Source organism: Archocentrus centrarchus, chromosome 21, assembly GCF_007364275.1.
Source record: "Archocentrus centrarchus isolate MPI-CPG fArcCen1 chromosome 21, fArcCen1, whole genome shotgun sequence".
NCBI classification, from domain to species: Eukaryota; Metazoa; Chordata; class Actinopteri; order Cichliformes; family Cichlidae; genus Archocentrus; species Archocentrus centrarchus.
The window spans coordinates 11,555,302-11,575,397 of NC_044366.1; the positions used below are offsets into that span (position 1 = coordinate 11,555,302).

Consider the following 20,096-nt stretch of genomic DNA (forward strand, 5'->3'; position numbering starts at 1 on the left):
GTGCTGAGCATGGCCTGGCAGTCCCGAGGTCAAAATGGGATACACCCCAAGGGTGGTTGAGAATGACAGAGCTAAGATCCTGTGGGACTTCCAGATACTTACTCACAAACCTGTGATCACTAACCAACTGGACATCGTAATGGTGGACAAACAGAGGAAGAAAGCTGTAGTGATTGACATTGCAATACCAAGTGATGGCAACATCAGGAAGAAGGAACATGACAAGATTGATAAATACTAGCTGGACACACTTACCCCTTCATATGAATGGTTAAGCATGCATCAGATTTTAGATATGTATTTCCAGCAAGAAACTAGAATATAATAGTTTTATTTTTTAAAACAAACATGACATTTTTGTGAAATTATGTTACACTCGTGACTGTATTTTTACAGTGCAGGGGCCAGCCACTGTGTCAGTTCCTATCTTATAAAGCAATCAGTTCTTACTTGCTCTATCTCTGAATTCTTTTGCAAATTGTGAAAGTGATATTCTGTTAAAGGTAGACAGGTTTGATATATTTTCTAAATTAATTTTTTTGATATAAGTGTACAATGAGCAAGGCTACAGAAGTAACCAAAGAGTTGGATGAACTAGTATTTGAACCACAGTAAACATGTCAATCATCAATCAAACAACATTTGATGGTTAAACAAAAAGAAAGAAAGAAAAAGAATATCAGACTGCCTCTTGAGAGACTTTCTACCCCTCTACTGTAAATGACAACAAAAATGTACGCCTTAATGGAACGTGACTGTAAGAGTTAGGGCATCTTGACACTTTAAGGTCAAATAATAAGATGGCCATGACTAAATCTGCAAAATAACATACAGAGAGCAGCTGTTGGAGACACCCACTTTCTTTCAAAACAATAAAATAACAAAAATAACAATATTTATGTAACTATAAGATGCTACATTGTTGGTTGATCTTATGAGGCCTGGTCTTATCCCTTGTGTAAAACACAATAATGTACATTTTTGATGATGGAATTTACTCTCCTTTTATTGCTGAATAAGAAAGTCTTATCATTGATGGGAGTCATTTTCTTTTAAAATAAACTACACCCAAAATTCTGTTTCGTATTTTGGTGAGTTTGAATCCATATATGAGAGGATTCATAACTGGAGGGATGATGAGAAATTCAATAGCAATAAAGTTTTGGAGGCTTCGAGATAAATCTGTGGAACCAAATTGCTTGTATGCTGGATCAAAAAACATTACAACTAAAAATGTAATTAAAGAGATCAGATGGGGCATACAGGTCTGCATAAACTTTGCCCTGTCTTCTTTGGACCTCACACATGTTTTAATAAGATGCATGTAAGTCCAAATTATGAAAAAGCCATGAGACACATAAATGATAATGGTTGCATACGCAGTGATGTTCTTTGAAAATGTATCAGTTTCAGGACAAGCAAGTTTAACAATTAACCAGTCCAGACATAAGACTCTCTGAATGTTTACCCCACATAACTTGATTCTTGATGTTAGCACAGCATTAATGGAGAAAATGCATAAAGGTGTCAGCCAGGAGAAACACACCAGCTGAGAGAGCCTCCTCTTAGTCATGAAAGAGTGGTAGTGCAGCGGTCGACATATAGCCAGATACCTGTCAAAGGCCATAACAGCTAAAATGGACAAATCACAGCAGGCAAATGAGTACATGATAAAAGCCTGTAAAAGGCACCCTTCATATGATATTGTTTGAGAAGACAACAGTAAATCTGAAAGGAATTTGGGGTAGAAACCTGTGGTCCCATAAACTGCATTAATGCAAAAACTGCTCAATAAAATGTACATGGGTTCATGCAGGATTTCATCTGAGATAATGATCACAATGAGAGAGATATTGAAAAATAAAATCACACAGTAATACATTAAAGTGAGTGAGAAGAGGGGGACTCTGAAATTCATCGTCTCATTAAATCCTGATAGAATGAAACTTCTTACATTAGACACATTATCCATTATAAGAGAAAGCATCTATCTTCTTGGTGTAACAACATGAAAGCATACAAAGCACAGAGCTGCTATATTTACTTCTCTAACAATGTCTGCACTCCCTCGGTACTTCCTGTTAATTATTGCCTTGGTTTAACAACAAAACACACACGTGGGAACTCAACCTCTCTTGGCGTACTGGAAAAAAAACTGTTAGAAGTGACCAAAGTACAAATAGTTTTTGAGTAATTATATTAATTATAATAAAAGAGGGTCCAAGTTACAATTTTGTAGTTTTCCAGGGTGCCGTGTTCAATCCCATTCTAATGTGATGACACAACACAAACAACACAATATAACTCCAAGTAAATCAAACTTCTGTGAAATCAAACTCTCTTCCTTAGGAAGCAACACTGATTGACAATCAATTTCACATGCTGTTGTGCAAATGGAATAGACAACAGGTGGAAATTATTGGCAATTAGCAAGACACACTCAATAAAGGAGTGGTTCTGCAGGTGGGGACCACAGACCATTTCTCAGTACCTATGCTTTCTGGCTGATGTTTTGGTCACTTTTGAATGTTGGTGGTGCGTTCACACTCGTGGTAGCATGAGACGGACTCTTCAACCCACACAAGTGGCTCAGGTAGTGCAGCTCATCCAGGATGGCACATCAACGCGAGCTGTGGCAAGAAGGTTTGCTGTCTGTCAGCGTAGTGTCCAGAGGCTGGAGGCGCTACCAGGAGACAGGCCAGTACATCAGGAGACGTGGAGGAGGCCGTAGGAGGGGGACAACCCAGCAGCAGGACCGCTACCTTCGCCTTTGTGCAAGTAGGAACAGGAGGAGCACTGCCAGAGCCCTGCAAAATGACCTCCAACAGGCCACAAATGTGCATGTGTCTGCACAAATGGTTAGAAACCGACTCCATGGGGATGGTATGAGGGCCTGACGTCCACAGATGGGGGTTGTGCTCACAGCCCAACACCGTGCAGGACGCTTGGCATTTACCAGATAACACCAGCATTGGCAAATTTGCCACTGGCACCCTGTGCTCTTCACAGATGAAAGCAGGTTCACACTGAGCACATGTGACAGAGTGACAGAGTCTGGAGTCGCCGTGGAGAGCGATCTGCTGCCTGCAACATCCTTCAACATGACCGGTTTGGCAGTGGGTCAGTAATGGTGTGGGGTGGCATTTCTTTGGAGGGCCGCACAGCCCTCCATGTGCTCGCCAGAGGTAGCATGACTGCCATTAGGTACCGAGATGAGATCCTCAGACTCCTTGTGAGACCATATGCTGGTGTGATTGGCTCTGGGTTCCTCTTAATGCAGGACAATGCTAGACCTCATGTGGCTGGAGTGTCAGCAGTTCCTGCAACATGAAGACATTGAAGCTATTGACTGGCCCGCCCGTTCCCCAGACCTGAATCCGATTGAGCACATTTGGGACATCATGTCTCGCTCCATCCACCAATGTCACGTTGCACCACAGACTGTCCAGGAGTTGGCGGATGCTTTAGTCCAGGTCTGGGAGGAGATCCCTCAGGAGACCATCCGCCACCTCATCAGGAGCATGCCAGGCGTTGTAGGGAGGTCATACAGCACGTGGAGGCCACACACAATAATGAGCCTCATTTTGACTTGTTTTAAAGGACATTACATCAAAGTTGGATCAGCCTGTAGTGTGTTTTTCCACTTTAATTTTGTGTGTGACTCCAAATCCAGGCCTCTATTGGTTAATAAATTTGATTTCCATTGATGATTTTTGTGTGATTTTGTTTTCAGCACATTCAACTTTGTACAGAACAAAGTATTCAATGAGAATATTTCATTTATTCAGACCTAGGATGTGTTATTTGAGTGTTCCCTTTATTTTTTTGAGCAGTGTATATGGTGGTGTTTTCATGTGACAATATCCTTAAATCCATTCTTTATTAGACAATTACCTTTTTTTTTTTCTCCCTATTTTTTAAATTGTATAATATTTTGGGGGGTATTGTGATACTAACATGTGGGGAACCCATTCTGTTTTTTTCTGTAGTTGTGATTGACATTCTGTGATGATTATGATTCTACTAAAGACGCCTGAAGAAAGCCTTTTTTTTTTTTTCTTCTCCCCAAAATGCTTTTATACAATATTTGACTGTTTTCATTTTAAAACAGTCAGTGTGCCAAATCCTTTCCCCGTTCTATTTATAATATGGCACAACAATGCTTCCGTTAAGGATTTAAATATTTAATAATTTTGTCACCAAAATGCAAAAAAAAAAAATAATATATATTTTTTTAATCTCCTACACAAAGACATCTCCATGTGTGTTTGTGTATCATAAAGTACTATTTCCAACTTGCATTACATACAGCAGCAGAAAAACAAATATATTCATACATTTAAATTTTTTAATTGCACTTGATATACCAAAAATAGTTTTATAAAAAAACTTAAACTGTTGTATGCTGAGAAAACAAAATTCATCACTATTTTCCTTGGTAAATTATGAGGCTAAGGTGGCTAAGGTGTGAGTCCCTGGGCAAAATACTGAAACCCAAAGTTGTATCATGTTGTATCATAATGTGTGATAAAACAAAACCCCCACATAATTCAAAAATAAATAAATAATGAGAATAATAAATACGGAAGAGATTAAACTTTATGGAAGTGGTTATTTTTGTTTAAGGTAAATTAAACTCAAGATTCTGCTTCGTATTTTGGTAAGTTTATATCCATAAATGAGAGGATTCATAACTGGAGGGATGAGGAGAAATTCAATAGCGATGAGGTTCTGGAGGCTTTGAGGTAAATCTGTGGAGCCAAAACGCATATACATCAAATCAAAAACTATTACAACCAGGAATGTGATTAAAGAAGTCAAATGGGGCACACAGGTCTGCATAAACTTTGCCCTGTCTTCTTTGGACCTTGCGCATGTTTTAATAAGATGCATGTAAGTCCACATTATGAAAAAGCCATGAAAAACATAAATGATTATTGTTGCATATGAAACAACACTAATTGAAAGGGTGTCTGTGTCAGTGCAAGCAAGTTTAACAATTACCCAGTTCACACAAAAAAGCTTCTTAATGTTTGATCGACATAACTTGAGTCTTGATGTGAGCACGACATTGATGGCGAAAATGCATAAAGGTGTCAGCCAGGAGAAACACACCAGCTGAGAGAGCCTCCTCTTAGTCATGAAAGAGTGGTAGTGCAGCGGTCGACATATAGCCAGATACCTGTCAAAGGCCATAACAGCTAAAATGGACAAATCACAGCAGGCAAATGAGTACATGATAAAAGCCTGTAAAAGGCACCCTTCATATGAAATTGTTTGAGAAGATGAGAGCAGATCTGAAAGGAATTTGGGGTAGAAACCTGTGGTTCCATAAAGTGAATTAATGCAAAAGCTGCTCAATAAAATGTACATGGGTTCATGCAGGTTTTCGTCTGAGATAATGATCACAATGAGAGAAATATTGAAAAATAAAATCACACAGTAATACATTAGCGTGAGCATGAAGATGGTGAGTCTGATATTCATTGACTCATTTATCCCTGAGAGAGTGAAGATTCTCACAAAAGAAACATTATCCATAATCAACAAGCAAATACTCAGAATTTAAAATGTTCAGATTCTACCTGTCGAGTGTTGTAGAGTGAGCAGCTGCACTGTGCTGTCTGTTCTGACTCTGCTATAGTTCAGTGTCATCTATTAATAAATGCTTTGATGATGATGCAATAGCATTTGGGAATTCAAATTCAGATTACAGGTCCTGTAAAAACTCCTAATTTTTCTTAGATCTAAAAAAAATTTGCATGCAAGTGCAGTAATTGATTGTTTTTGAAAATGCGAGACTTTGCAATTAATGGATTAACTTAATGTTTAGACATTTTAACACAACATATCGTGTGTGAGTACCTGTGAGTTTCTAATAAGGCTAATTAATGCAATGTAGTTAGATTTTTCATATTTTATTCCAGATCTTTATGCAAAATAAGTGACTTCCTAATTTTTTTTTTACATGCTTACATACATTACATTGATGTAAGACACTATTATCAGATTACCTGGCCTGGCTGATATAGGAAATTACTTTAAAATGTTTGCGTTTTTTTTTTTTTTTCTTAGCAGTAGTTCAGATGCCTTTTAATCTGGGTGGTGGGGGGTAGAAGTTTGAAAATATAGCTCCACCTCCTGTCCTCTGATGGTCACCAGCTTGACCCTCTAGAGAGGTCCTCTTGTTCTGCTCTGCTTTCAGCTGATGATTGCCCACCTGAATGACCATTAGAGAGTGTTGTATATGTTTTTTAAAAAATCAATAGATGAATGAGAAATATGGACCAAGTAATTAGGTTTCCCACTAGTAATTTCAAGTTCAATTTCTTAAATTTTTACTTCAAAAAAAGGCTTTCCTACTTTTTTCTTAAGACTTAAAATGACTTGAAGAAACATATGACTCTTGCCTGATAAATTCAAGAAAAGTTAAAAGTTTTAATATCAAAGCCAGCTTCTCATTTTTGGTGGGCTGTAAGCCAGCTTGCCACTCACTAGGTGTAGATGTTGTAGACGTCACAGCACCTGCATGCTCTACACCTCCATCCACTGGCAGTGGTCTGCACCCTACTATCATACTATCCAACCAGAAAGACTTGCTATACTCTTGCTTTTGGTGTCAGTAGTCATTTAGTTTTCAAGTACTCGTTCAGCTAAGGCACCCAACCCAAAAGTGTGCAGACTATGACAGACAAACTTGGGGAATGGCTGAGAGTCCCAAGCTCTAAAAATAGTGAGGGCAGCCTCCAACCTTTGTTTTATTTCAGGTTGACCACAGTAAGGCCTGGTGCAAGGGTGAAAATCAAACAATCCTGAATAAGAGCACTGACATAGAGTCAGGTGTGGTTCACTGATTGAACAGTTGATATCATATCCCATCTGTGAACCACATTCTAGTAAAATAAATCCTTTTTTTTTTTTGTTTTACTTTACCCCTTTTTTCTCCTCTTTTTCAAAAATTGTAACCACAAATCCCTCTCTAGTGAGTTCCTGCCCTGTCTTCTTTGGACCTTGCGCATGTTTTAATAAAATGCATGTAAGTCCAGTTCACACAATAAAGCTTCTTAATGCTTGATCCACATAATTTGAGTCTTGATGTTAGCACAACATTTATGACGAAAATGCATAAAGGTGTCAGCCAGGAGAAACACACCAGCTCCTCTTAGTCATGAAAGAGTGGTAGCCAGATACCTGTCAAAGGCCATAACAGCTAAAATGGACAAATCACAGCAGGCAAATGAATACAAGGAATCTCTAAGGTAAACAAAACTCAAATTTATAGTTCAAGAAAGCTAAACCCAAGACCCAGGATCATGACCCCCCCCCCCCCTCCAAAAAAAAAAACAAAAAAACAAAACAAAACAAACAAAAAAAAAAAAAAAGGGGCACAAGAAAACAAAACCCAGTCCCGGGCAGCAGGAGGGGTACCTGGACAGAGGGACGAAAACAAGGCTGAGGGGTTGAGGGGGATGAAGCAGTTCTGGGACCGGCCCAGCAGCCAATGGTGAAAACGAAGCAGTTCAGGAGGCCGGCTGCTTGGGCAGAGGCATGGACGAGGCAGTTCAGGAGGCCAGTTGTGGGCAGCGGCAGAGATGAAGGAGCTCTGGAGGGTGGCTGCGTCGCCAGCGGCAAACAGTCTCTGGAGCCTTGGCTACCATCACCATCAAGTGTGGAATGTCCCCACTGCTGTTTCTGCAAAGGCCTGAACCCCCTCCGCTAGATCATTAGCAAGACTGGCTATGGATATTGACTATGGAATGGAGCGAACATCAGTCACCTCCTCTACATGGATGACAGCAAGCTGTATGCTAAGAGTGAACGAGATATTGATTCACTGATCTACACCACCAGGATCTACAGCAATGAAATCGGAATGTCATTCGGACTGGAGAAGTGTAGTCGGATGGTAACTAAGTGACGACAAGTAGTCAGAACTGAAGGGATTACACTACCAGAAGGCAACATTGCAGACACTGAAGACAGCTACAAGTACCTTGGAATCCCACAGGCAAATGGGAACCATGAAGAGGCCTCTGCATGGCATGTACCACCGGCAGATAGAAGAAGTGGCTGACATAGAGAAATCCTACCAATGGCTGGACAAAGCTGGACTGACAGACAGCACAGAGGCACTAATCATGGCAGCACAAGAACAAGCGTTGAGCATAAGATTGATAGAGGTGTACCTGGGGTGTACCACACCAGGCAAGACCCCAGGTGCAGGCTGGGAGAGATGCCCCTGAGACAATCCAACACATAACAGCAGGGTGCAAGATGCTAGCAGGCAGGGCATACATGGAACGCCAACACCAAGTGGCCGGCATAGTATACAGGAACATTTGTGCTGAGTATGACCTGGAAATCCCGAGGTCAAAATGGGACACACCCCAAGGGTGGTTGAGAACAACAGAGGTAAGATCCTGTGGGACTTCCAGATATGGACAGACAAACTTGTGACGTCTAACCAACCGGACATCGTAGTGGTGGACAAACAAAGGAAGAAAGTCGTAGTGATAGACGTTGTGTGGTTTCTTGATCTTGATGCCATGATGTTGTGTTTGAAGGAATTCTTGGTCAACACAGTCTTTATGGAATAACATAAGATTTATTACAAAAAGACAATGTCAAAATACAGATGCTCGAGACATCTGGGTGAGAAGGCCAATGATCTTCTGCACCCTGAACAAAGAAACTTACAGCCTTTTATAGGCTTTAACATCTGATAAACATGTGGTCACACCTAAACTAGTTTCTACCAGTTTTTGGAGGGGCTCAGAGACCCCCTTTCCTTTTTTGGTAAAGATAAACAATGCAGATTAGCTCCCAAACTGCGAGGCTGCTTGCTGGAATTTTCCTACACTTTTAGGAGACAAGATACATCCAGTTTCACATAAGCATTTCAGACACTGCAGTTGCAATACCAAGTTACGGCAACATCAAGAAGAAGGAACACGAGAAGCTTGACAAATACCAAGGACTCAGAGAGGAGCTAAAGCAGGGGACTCAAACTCCAGGCCTCGAGGGCCGGTGTCCTGCAGTTTTAGATTTGTCTCTGCTTCAACACACCTGAGTCAAATATAGAAGTCATTAGCAGGACTCTGGAGAATTTGACTGCATACTGAGGAGGTAATTCAGCCATTTGATTCTTGTGCGTTGGATCAGGGACACATCTAAAACCTGAAAGGACACCGGCCCTCGAGGCCTGGAGTTTGAGACCCCTGAGCTAAAGGATGTGGAAGGTGAAGGTAACAGTGGCCCCATGGTAACCGGAACACTCGGGACAGTGATCCCCAAGCTGGGGGTGGCTCCAGCAGATTCCTGGAACGACATCCAAGATCTCTGTCCAGAAGAGTGCAATACTGGGAACAGCGAAGATAGTGCGCAGGACCCTCAAGCTCCCAGGCCTCTGGTAGAGGATCCAAGCTTGGAGGGCAAAAAGACCACCCATAGGGGCAAGCTGTAATTTTTTTCTTTTATAATGAATATAATGAATCAGGCAGAATATGCATAGAACACTGCATGCTTTAAAAAAAAAATAAATAAATAAAAAAGGGTTAGAGAACAAAAGAACAATATAGCATCCTCATCAGCATCAAAGTGTAAAACAGTTAAATGTGGACTATTAAACATTAGGTTCTCTCTTCTAAGTCCCCTTAGTAAATTATTAATAATTGATCAACATATTGATTTATTTTGCCTTACAGAAATCTGGTTACAACAGATAAACCACACTTTATAGAAACTGAAGACTGAAACTGTATTTTTCTGAAAACCTTTTATTTGAGCTTTTTTAAATAACATGCATTTGATTTAATAGATTACACAACAGTTCTTTAGTTCTTTTTCATTTAGCCTGGAAGCCTGTCTTAATGTATTATTTACCAAAATAGTAATAAATAAAACAATAAAAAATAAAAATGAAGATATACATCAAATATCTTCAGATCTTTGACAGTTGGGTCAAATTTGAGTAAGCAAGAGTTCTTTTTACTGAGACTCAGTTGTTTACATCAGTGGTCCCCAACCTTTTTGGAGCCACAGACCGGTTTAGTGTTAGAAAATATTTCCACGGACCGGCCTTTAAGGTGCGGTGGAAAAATATGTCAAAATAAACGATACGACGGTAATCAAACATGAATCCACTGTGTACTCATGTGCAACTTGATCAGCGGCATCCTCCTAACATTGCGCCATATCATGAATAACATCCTCTCTGCCCACAGTGCTCTCTGGTCACCATGGTAGCGTTTAAACATGCCTTCAAAATAAGATATACCGCAAAAGCAAATACCATAGAAATCGCCCCAATCAGATTCAGATGGCCCATGGAATTTCATCTGACTTGTAAAAAATCCATCTTAAGACTGACAAAATCCGATTCTTCAAAATATCCGACAGTCTGGGATCTAAAATCGAATTTCGCTGCAATTGCTTCTGCTTCAGCTCTGGATTTGTTTCTGCAAATTTTATTATCTCATATTTTGCTCGTAAGTGCGAGATTGTAACTTAAGCTTGCCTCCTGCACTTGCCATGACTGTCTCCGGTGAAATGAACTGATATAGACACTAAAGCGATCTCCAGGCATCGTTAGTGTGTGTAGTTGTGCATGAATGAGCAGACTGGAGCTGACGAGGGCTTTAGCACTAAACTCATCCGACTTATAGATCACATTTAATTGGAAATGTTTTATAATGGGACCAGATTTTTCATCCGAGGTAGGTAAATATCCGACTGATGTAGGGGATGATTTTATTGGAACTAACGTTAGGAAAAATCTGGACCTGCAGAAGCCATTACACTAGATCCGATTTGTGCGACTTCTACTTAGACGACTTTTACTGTATAAAGCACATGAAAAATACAACTCACCATAACGTTGAATCAGTGTGAGCCCTGAGCTTGTTTCTCTGCTACTCATTTTTGCTATCTTGTGGGTTGGCTGGGTTCGGCCGGCACCCACCAATACAAGCTTTGATTTCACATGGAGAATGGCTGCAGAGCCGCGATGTCGAGCACTGGAGAGTCAGCTTGATGGCTGGTTCCACCTCAGTGCCATCCCCGATGTTACTAAATAAAAATGATAAATGGACTAGTTCTTATACTGTATGGCGCTTTTCTACTCTTATTGAGCACTCAAATATTTAAACGAGCGTTATGTAGGTCAACCAACCAATTTCGTTAGACAAGCAAAAAGCTTCTGGGTATAATTTTAGCGGTGACTTATCACATGGCCAGAAGCATCTTGACAGTCAAGAGAAAGTCATAGAGGAATGCAACGGAGAGAATCGGCCCATTTTTCAAAACAAAACATCGTTCAGACTCATAAGTAAAATGGAAATAATGTAAGGTATTTTTTTCTTCAAGTGTGGCCTGGTACCAAATGACCCACGGACCAGTATTGGGGACCTCTGGTTTACATGACTGTGAATCAAGTGAATTTAGGAAGAGTTGTATTTGAATTGTTGCATATATTTTGAACATTTTCACCCTTACAAATACCATCACGTTATTATAATGGAAAAATGCCAAAACTGGTAACTAGACTGAACCTGAGCCTTTATAAAATTGAGCTGAAACAAGCAAACCTGAAATTAACCAAAACTGAACAAGGTTTTAAAAAGTAAAAATTAAGAAATGAATCACAAATACAAAACCATGATAATGCTGGTTCATATATTCACACATGTACCACCACCCCAACAAGATAATGTACATTTTTTGATGATGGAATTTACTCTCTTTTTATTGCTGAACAAGAAAGTCTTAACTTTGAAGGGAGTCACTTTCTTTTAAAATAAACTACACCCAAAATTCTGTTTCGTATTTTGGTGAGTTTGAATCCATATATGAGAGGATTCATAACTGGAGGGATGAGGAGAAATTCAATAGCAATGAAGTTTTGGAGGCTTCGAGATAAATCCGTGGAACCAAATTGCTTGTATGCTGGATCAAAAAACATTACAACTAAAAATACAATCAAAGAGATCAGATGGGGCACACAGGTCTGCATAAACTTTGACCTGTCTTCTTTGGACCTCACACATGTTTTAATAAGATGCATGTAAGTCCAAATTATGAAAAAACCATGAGACACATAAATGACAGCAATTGCATACGCAGTGATGTTCTTTGAAAATATGTCAGCTTCAGGACAAGCAAGTTTAACAATTAACCAGTTTAGACATAAGACTCTCTGAATATTTATACTACATAATTTGAGTCTAGATGTTTGCACAGCATTGATGGAGAAAATGCATAAAGGTGTCAGCCAGGAAAAACACACCAGCTGAGAGAGCCTCCTCTTAGTCATGAAAGAGTGGTAGTGCAGAGGTCGACATATAGCCAGATACCTGTCAAAGGCCATAACAGCTAAAATGGACAAATCACAGCAGGCAAATGAGTACATGATAAAAGCCTGTAAAAGGCACCCTTCATATGATACTGTTTGAGAAGACAACAGTAAATCTGAAAGGAATTTGGGGTAGAAACCTGTGGTCCCATAAACTGCATTAATGCAAAAACTGCTCAGGAAAATGTACATGGGTTCATGCAGGTTTTCATCCAAGACAATGATCACAATGAGAGAGATATTGAAGAACAAAATCAAACAGTAATACATTAAAGTTAATGAGAAGAGGGGGACTCTGAAATTAATTGTCTCATTAAATCCTGATAGAATGAAACTTCTTACATTAGACACATTATCCATGATCAGAGAGCACATTGACCTTCTTAGTGTAGTATGAGTGTACAAATCACAGAGCTGCTATATCTAAATATCTGACAATGTCTGCAGTCCCTCTACACACCTGTTAATTACTGCCCTTGGTTCAACAAAACACACACTTGAGAATTCAGCCTCTGTTGGTCCGCTAAGTAAAAAGTAAAATACATAACATATTTCTTTGCCAAAGCAATAACCACCCTGAATTCTCTCTCTCTCTCTCGCACACACACACACTAACTGTGGAATACCCACATCTCTGTGCAATATTATATTGTTCATACTGAACAATATTTATCATATAAATATCCAATATCCAATATTCATTCACTAGTGCAATATTCATTCACCAAGTGCAATATTCACACATCTTTATTATATTATATACTTGTTTTATTTTTTTACAATGTATATATTTTTATACATTCTATTTTATTTTTCTGTATATTTGAAGAAGTTCTATTTTATATTTTTAGGTGTGACTTTCTACAGCATAGCACTGAACAGGAGTGGCCCTCCAATCTCATTGTACATTCTGTATAATGACAATAAACTTTAAAACATTACTAGTCCCTAGTCTCAGTCTTTTTTATTGTGTAGGATCGAAGTGATAATTTGTAGTTCTTCTATAACCACGTGATTTGGCAGAGAAGATTTGACAGGTTTTTCATGGTGTAACTCTGCTGCTCAGCCCACAAATGCATTTTCCTTGCAAATGTGGCACCATTTAAGGGGAAAAGAGGTTATCCATTGGCATAATATTTATTGCCAAGAAGCATTGTTACCACAAAGAAGTAATTAGCCAAATTTCCTTACTTTTTGTGCTAAGTTTAGCTCCACCACCATGATGTCACCTATTAGGATTTTGCAACCTCAGTGTTTGAGCTTTGGCCACTGCCATGGAGTTGCTGTACTGAGACAAGAGGAGAAAAGCCGAGTTATGAGCTAATGTTAGATAACTCTCTCCCCCTCTGTCAATTGCCACCTTTACATTGCAGAAAGGTGTTAGGGCCAGCATGATCCCAGGAGCTATATTGCTGGTAGGCTGTCCCAAGGCAAACTGGTCTTGGTGAAGGGCCAGACCAAGAGTGATTCAGAAAACCCCTATGAAGAAAAATAATCTAAGATACTTATCTTCCCACGATAAGGGTACTGGGACCCCACCCTGAAGCCAGGCTTGGAGGGGGGTCTTGAGGGTGGATGCCTGGTGCCAGGGTCTAGCCCAAAAGAGTTTCATGTGCCCACACTCTTGTGAGCCCACTATCTGAAAGAGCTATAGAGACAAAATCAAAAAATAAAGAGACACAAGACCAAAACAAAGGCTCTTTGAGGCCAAAGAGGACTGCTATTACCTGTCAGCTATCTTTGGAGTCCCACAAGCTGGCCAAGCTCAATAGGACTCCTTCAGTTTGACAGTTCCCTTCAGTGTCCAACTTCTGGTTTGGGGGTTACCAACATGGCATGCACCAGCCACTTTACTGCCATAACTCTGTATAGCTGCATCAGCAATGGAAGATGTCCACTCAGTTTGCTGTTGAAGCTCTGCAGATGGTATGAAATGAAGATAGGGGTTTGTTTGCATATGATCTTGCATAACCAGTTATGGTCACATATGCCAGCTAAATCACACAATAGTATAGTAAAGAGTAGTAGTAAAGAGAGGCGGGGGAAATTAGTTACAGAAGTCAAAACCATTATTGACTGTGATTAGTGTTTATGTGCCAAGCAGCAGTTCAGGATACCTGACTCTGTTGGAATGCTTTGGTGGCTTGAAAGTGCCCCAGCTAGCTTCCTAAATGTCACAAATTTGAAATTGTATTGTGAAATCTGTAGTTGTATGGCTGGGCTATCAATGGATCACCACCCAAGAAGTGGAGATGCCATTGAATTCAGGCCTTCCAATCACTTCCATGGATAGAAGTGCATAAAACCAAACACCCAGGCATGCAGACTGCTTCTACCAGCATTTGTGAAAGAATGAGTCTTGTGTTCCCTGGGCCTGTGCAAGCAGCACCAGACTGCTCCACCAGGAACCCCCCTGAGACTCTACCTTATCCAGCTAGTGCAGTCTTCATTTTCTGCAACAACTAGGCCTGACCATCCTATGCAATCCTGAGTTTCCTGAGTCTTCCTGGTATCCTGTGCAACCTGAAATTGTCCCCTCAGTGGACCCTGCAGCACCCCAGCCACCAGTACCTTCAGTGGGTTCTGAGCCACCCGAGGTGCTTCATCCATGCCACTGGCTGCCTACCCCCCCGGCATCCTGTGACATTCTGCCTTCACCACCTGCATCAAGCCAATCCACCAGAGGGTTACTGTCTCTGCTGCTAGGTCCTCATTCCTCACAATCCACCTAACACCTTCAGATCATCAGTGTATTTTACTTTAACAACCAGTTCTCTGTCTAACCCTGAAGCCTAACAAACAAACAAAAAGCAGTAATAATGTATGAAAGAAACTGCTGACTGAGAGCTTCTATCATTACCTCAGACTGCATTTCAATCTTGTGCATGCAGTGTAAAACAGCCGTGCTGCACTAAAGCGAGGTGCAAAATATTAGTTCACAAAAAACAATCTAGACTTCAGATAAAAAAGTTAACTAAATTAAATGTTATTTTGCATATACAAAACAAAATTAATTAATTAAATGTATATTTAGTTTCTCTTTTATTAATTGAAATTGTCAACACAACACCACAACCAAAAGGAAGCTCTGATGCATATTGACACTGTGATGCATGTATAGTTTTAAGTATTTCTAGTTTAATATCTGCAATTAATCTATTTAATATATTCAAACTAATGAAAAATCCATAACTATTATAACTCTTCTCTGGTTAACCAGTTTTGAGCATGCTAAATGGTAACTGACAGAGACTTGGATCTTTTCATATAAAACATAACAGCAAATAAATTACTGATAAGTAGATTTTGAGACACAGTAATCCATTTGTGTAATGATGAAGTACAGATACACAAAAGGTCACTGATATGAACATATTTCAAATCTGCTGTTGAAGGAGAAACTTGTGTAAATTAACTTGATAAGCATTCAACGTCACATAATGCTTCGTCTGTCTGGCTTTCTTTTAGTGTGTAAGTGCTGTGATGGCACCACATCCTAGAAATATTATATACACATGCCACAATGTCTATTGATTAACAATATTCACATTTTTTCAAATCATATATGCACATGCATGAAAAGATTTTTTTTTTTTTTTTTGCGCAGGCAAACTCACGGCTTTAATCTAAAAGCTAAACTTATACCATGTATAAATTTCAAAACACTGTTTCTTATTAGTGTCAGTTTGAATCCATACATGAGAGGATTGATAGTTGGTGGGATGAGGACAAGCTCCATTGCCATAAAATTCTGAACATTTTGTGGTATTTCTTTTGAGCCAAATCGGACATAAAACATGTCAAAAAAAAGATGCAACAGCAACTGTCAAAGAGAATAAATGTGGTACACATGTCTGCATGAATTTGCTCCAGTTTTCCTTGGATGACTGGCATGTTTTGATCAGATGTACATAAGTCCATAAAACAAAAACAGCATGGCCAAAATAAAAAATGTAATTAAAATATGGAATAACAATTTGAGATATAGAAGGAGAGCAAGTTAGTCTAGAAATGAAAAAGTTAATACAGTAAATCCTTGGTATGTGCGAGCCACATAACCTCAGTAGTGCTGTTGTTATTGTGCTCAAGGACATCAGAAAAAAGGGAAGAAGCCAAGCAAAAACTATCAAGATACAAATTCTTTGTTTAGTCATCAGAGAGTGGTACACTAGAGGTCGACATATAGCCACATATCTGTCATAGGCCATGAGCGCTAGAAGAGAGAATTCAGCACAAACTGAGGAGTGCAACACAAAACCCTGCACAAGACATCCAGAATAAGAAATGACATGAGTGGTGGACAGAAGATCGTAGAGGAATTTGGGATAAAAACCTGCTGTCCCATACAGTCCATTGAAGCACAGATTGCAGAGAAAGATGTACATGGGTTCATGAAGATTTTTATCCACAATGACTGTCACAATTATGGTCAGATTTACCAGCCAAATCACACAGTAACACAGCAAAGTGAGAACAAAAAGAGTTACACTGTGGTTTCCAATATCACTTAAACCTGAAAGAGTAAAGACAGTAATTATGGAAACATTATCCATACTAAAATGTCAGTTTCCTGTTTTTAGATGTCATTTCATGGATGCAAAAGGAGGAAAATGCATTTAACATAAGTTAAATGCATTTAACATAAGTTAAATGCATTTGCCTTTGTCTACAGTGTTAACATGATTTCCTTTCAGTAAAGAAAGCTGCTGTGCGCTGTGTCTCCCCTGCAGGGTATATCACTATGGTTTTATATCCCTTTTGTGGCAGCAACAATGACGTTATCAGGGCCTTCAGACTTCCAATTAGGGATGTTGTATTGCTATCATGCACATTAAGTCATATGAGAAAGTGATATTTTTCTCAGTTTTTCCTAAATGGTCAATGTAAATGATGTCAGTATAATTTTTAAGTCATGAACCGTTAGAGCAGGGGTCTCAAACTCCCGGCCGGTGGACCACTTCTGGTCCTTGCCCCTCCCTGCTTTCAACCCACGAATGTCAGAAATGTGGTGGCCTAGGGGAGAAGAAGAGGGTTCATCATTGAGAGGACCCTGGTTCAAATCCTCAGGCTGGCATCACTGTGGGTCCCTGAGCAAGCCCACCCCCCCAGGTTGCTCCCCGGGCACCCTCTGGCTGCCCCCTGCTCCATGCTGTGCTGTGTGTACTACATACTCTATGTGTGTGATGGGTTAAATGCAGAGAATGAATTTCACTGCATGTATATGTATGTGACAAATAAAGCTCTTTCTTCAAATATAATACAATTTGGGCCTTTAAGTTACTTTTTTAAAATTTCACTAAATACAACCATTTCTCCTGGAATTTAAATCAGAGATCCACAGGTACCGGCCCAAAGGTCATTTTCTACTGGGTAGCACTGAAAAAAAACATTTTATTTTGAAAAATGGACAGATTCTGTCCGTTAGATCCTTCGATGATTCACTCTTGACACATGTCACGATGCTTGTCTCAGTCACGTGATGTGTTACTGTTAAAATTAAACCCACAATTTCCACTGGTTCCCGTGCCTGTCGAAAGGCCTTTATACACCGGACACATAAATTTCTGGTCAATTAAAGCACTGCATTTATCAACATGTGAGGTTATAGCGCAAAATGCGCACTGATACACTGAATAAAAAGTGATGTGGGAACAGTAAAATAATAAAATGTTATATATAATACAATGATGCTTGGATTACTACAGTAAAATTGAACAATCAGGACTGTTTACTCAAAATAGACACCGGAGCAGATGTAACCGTGCTGCCAGAAAAAGAGTACATCACCCTAGCACAAAGACTGCAGCTGCAACCCACAAACCCGAAATTGTATGGTGCAGGTATGTCTCCACTAGAAGTTAAAGGGAAGCTTACAGCTAACAGTACTCCCAGCAAAACCACAAGGCAGTCTGTGTATATAGTAGCAGATCTGATACAAGGGTTACTTAGCCGCACAGCAAGTGTAGCTCTTGGGTTGGTGGCCAGAGTATAAGCAGTGTCACCCACATCAGTAGAAGCAGCAGTTCCCCAGACTATTCAGTGGCTTAGGTACGATGGAGGGGGAATACAAAATTGAGCTCAAAGCAGATGCTTAGCCATTTGCCCTGTCAACTGCAAGATGAGTATCTGTTCCCCTGTTACCCAGAGTCAAAAAGGAACTAGCTCGTATGGAAAATTTAGGAGTAATCTACAGAGTGGTGCAGCCTACTGACTGGTGTGCAGGTATGGTTCCAGAACCCAAACCAAACAAAGAAGAAGTCCATGTGTGTGGGATTTGACCAAACTGAACAAGTCTGTCAAAAGAGAATGACACATGCTGCCTTCAGTGGAGCACACCCTAGGACAACTAGAGGGCATAAAAATATTCTCAAAACTTGATGCAAATTCGGGATTTTGGCAAATACCTTTGTCCAGGGAGTCAGCTCTTCTTACAACCTTCCTTACACCGTTTGGAAGGTATTGTTTCAACAGACTATATTTCGGCATCTCCTCAACTCCAGAACATTTTCAAAAAAGGATGTCTCAGCTCCTAGAGGGGCTGGATGGAGTTGTCTGCCAAATGGATACATTTTGGTGTATGCCAACACAGCCCCAGCACAAGCGACTGGTGGCCTTGGACAAATCATTGACATCACGGGTGTGAGAGCAGAAAAAGTAAAAGCTGTCAACAAGATGGAGGCACCCACTGATGTAAGTGGAGTGAGACGATTCTTGGGAATGGTTAATCACCTGGGAAAATACTTTCCCCACCTAACTGAAAACACAGCCACTGAGTGAACTGCTCAGCACTAAGAACATGTGGTGCTGGAGCAAGGCTCAACAAGTGGCTCAAAATCTCTGTCTTCTTTTTCTGCTGGCACTCGCCACATTGATGTCAGAAGTGGGATTGAAGCAGCCTCCCAGAATGGAGAGAGATTCAAGAATGCCCAAAACACCAGCCAAGCTACCAAAGTACAAGTACAAGTACACCACTGGAGCCCTATCTTTCACAAATCCGGCTACCAGTATGGCACAGTGGTTGGAGCAATGAAAAAAGCTGCCACACATCTGGCTCATCGTAGTTGCACTATGCCAGATCAGAGTGCAACTACGATGGCAGTGAAGCTGGTGAAAGAGATGTTCACCCGCCTTGGGGGTCACCGATGAACTCCACAGTGACCAGGGGCATAACTTTGAGTCACAGATCTTTAAGGAGATCTACCAATGGCTTGGGGTGGACAAAACAAGGACAACACCACTCCACCCTCAAAGCGATGGTCTGGTTGAGCGGTTCAACCGCATAGCTACCCAGCTCGCCATCCTCACCAGCCAACACCAGTGTGTGTTTGGAGCCCCACCTGAGCCTGAGATTACTGGTGGGAAAGAAATGGACTACCTCCAGAGGCTGAGAGAACATCAACAGGTGGTCCACAATTACACTCGTCAAGCCCAGGCGGATGCTGGAGTGCGGCAGAAGACAGCCTATGACTCCAGATGCCGGGGAAGGGTCTTTTTGCCAGGGGATAAAGTCTGCGTGTATTTCCCTGTCCGCAAGAAAGGTGTGTCCCCCAAGCTTTGCAGTCACTGGCAAGGGCCTGTGGAAGTCGTGAAATAACTGTCGGATGTGGTGTATCGGGTGCGCATGCCTGGCCAAGGAAATATGGTGGTGTTGCACCAGGACAGAGTTTCACCATATCGCCCCCTTGCCTCACCTGCTAGTGGAGAAGAGGATGCTAGCTGTACCCCGTGTTTCAATCATAATGACCCC

General features: G+C 40.5%; 3 protein-coding genes and 1 pseudogene across 3 annotated transcripts; all 4 read right to left on the reverse strand.

Moving 5' to 3' along the window:
* Positions 1 to 1,042: 1,042 nt before the first annotated feature.
* LOC115800949 (olfactory receptor 142-like) lies at positions 1,043 to 1,987 on the reverse strand. The gene has a single exon (XM_030758583.1). The coding sequence runs from the start codon at positions 1,985 to 1,987 to the stop codon at positions 1,043 to 1,045; it is 945 nt and encodes a 314-aa protein (XP_030614443.1).
* Positions 1,988 to 4,611: 2,624 nt separating this feature from the next.
* On the reverse strand, positions 4,612 to 5,550 carry LOC115801040 (olfactory receptor 142-like). The gene has a single exon (XM_030758739.1). The coding sequence runs from the start codon at positions 5,539 to 5,541 to the stop codon at positions 4,612 to 4,614; it is 930 nt and encodes a 309-aa protein (XP_030614599.1). The 5' UTR covers positions 5,542 to 5,550.
* A 6,229-nt stretch (positions 5,551 to 11,779) lies between these two features.
* On the reverse strand, positions 11,780 to 12,724 carry LOC115801072 (olfactory receptor 142-like). The gene has a single exon (XM_030758775.1). It carries the CDS (start codon positions 12,722 to 12,724, stop codon positions 11,780 to 11,782), a length of 945 nt encoding a protein of 314 aa, XP_030614635.1.
* A 1,217-nt stretch (positions 12,725 to 13,941) lies between these two features.
* Positions 13,942 to 18,835, reverse strand: LOC115800647 (olfactory receptor 4Q2-like; annotated as a pseudogene).
* Between the last annotated feature and the right edge of the window lie 1,261 nt (positions 18,836 to 20,096).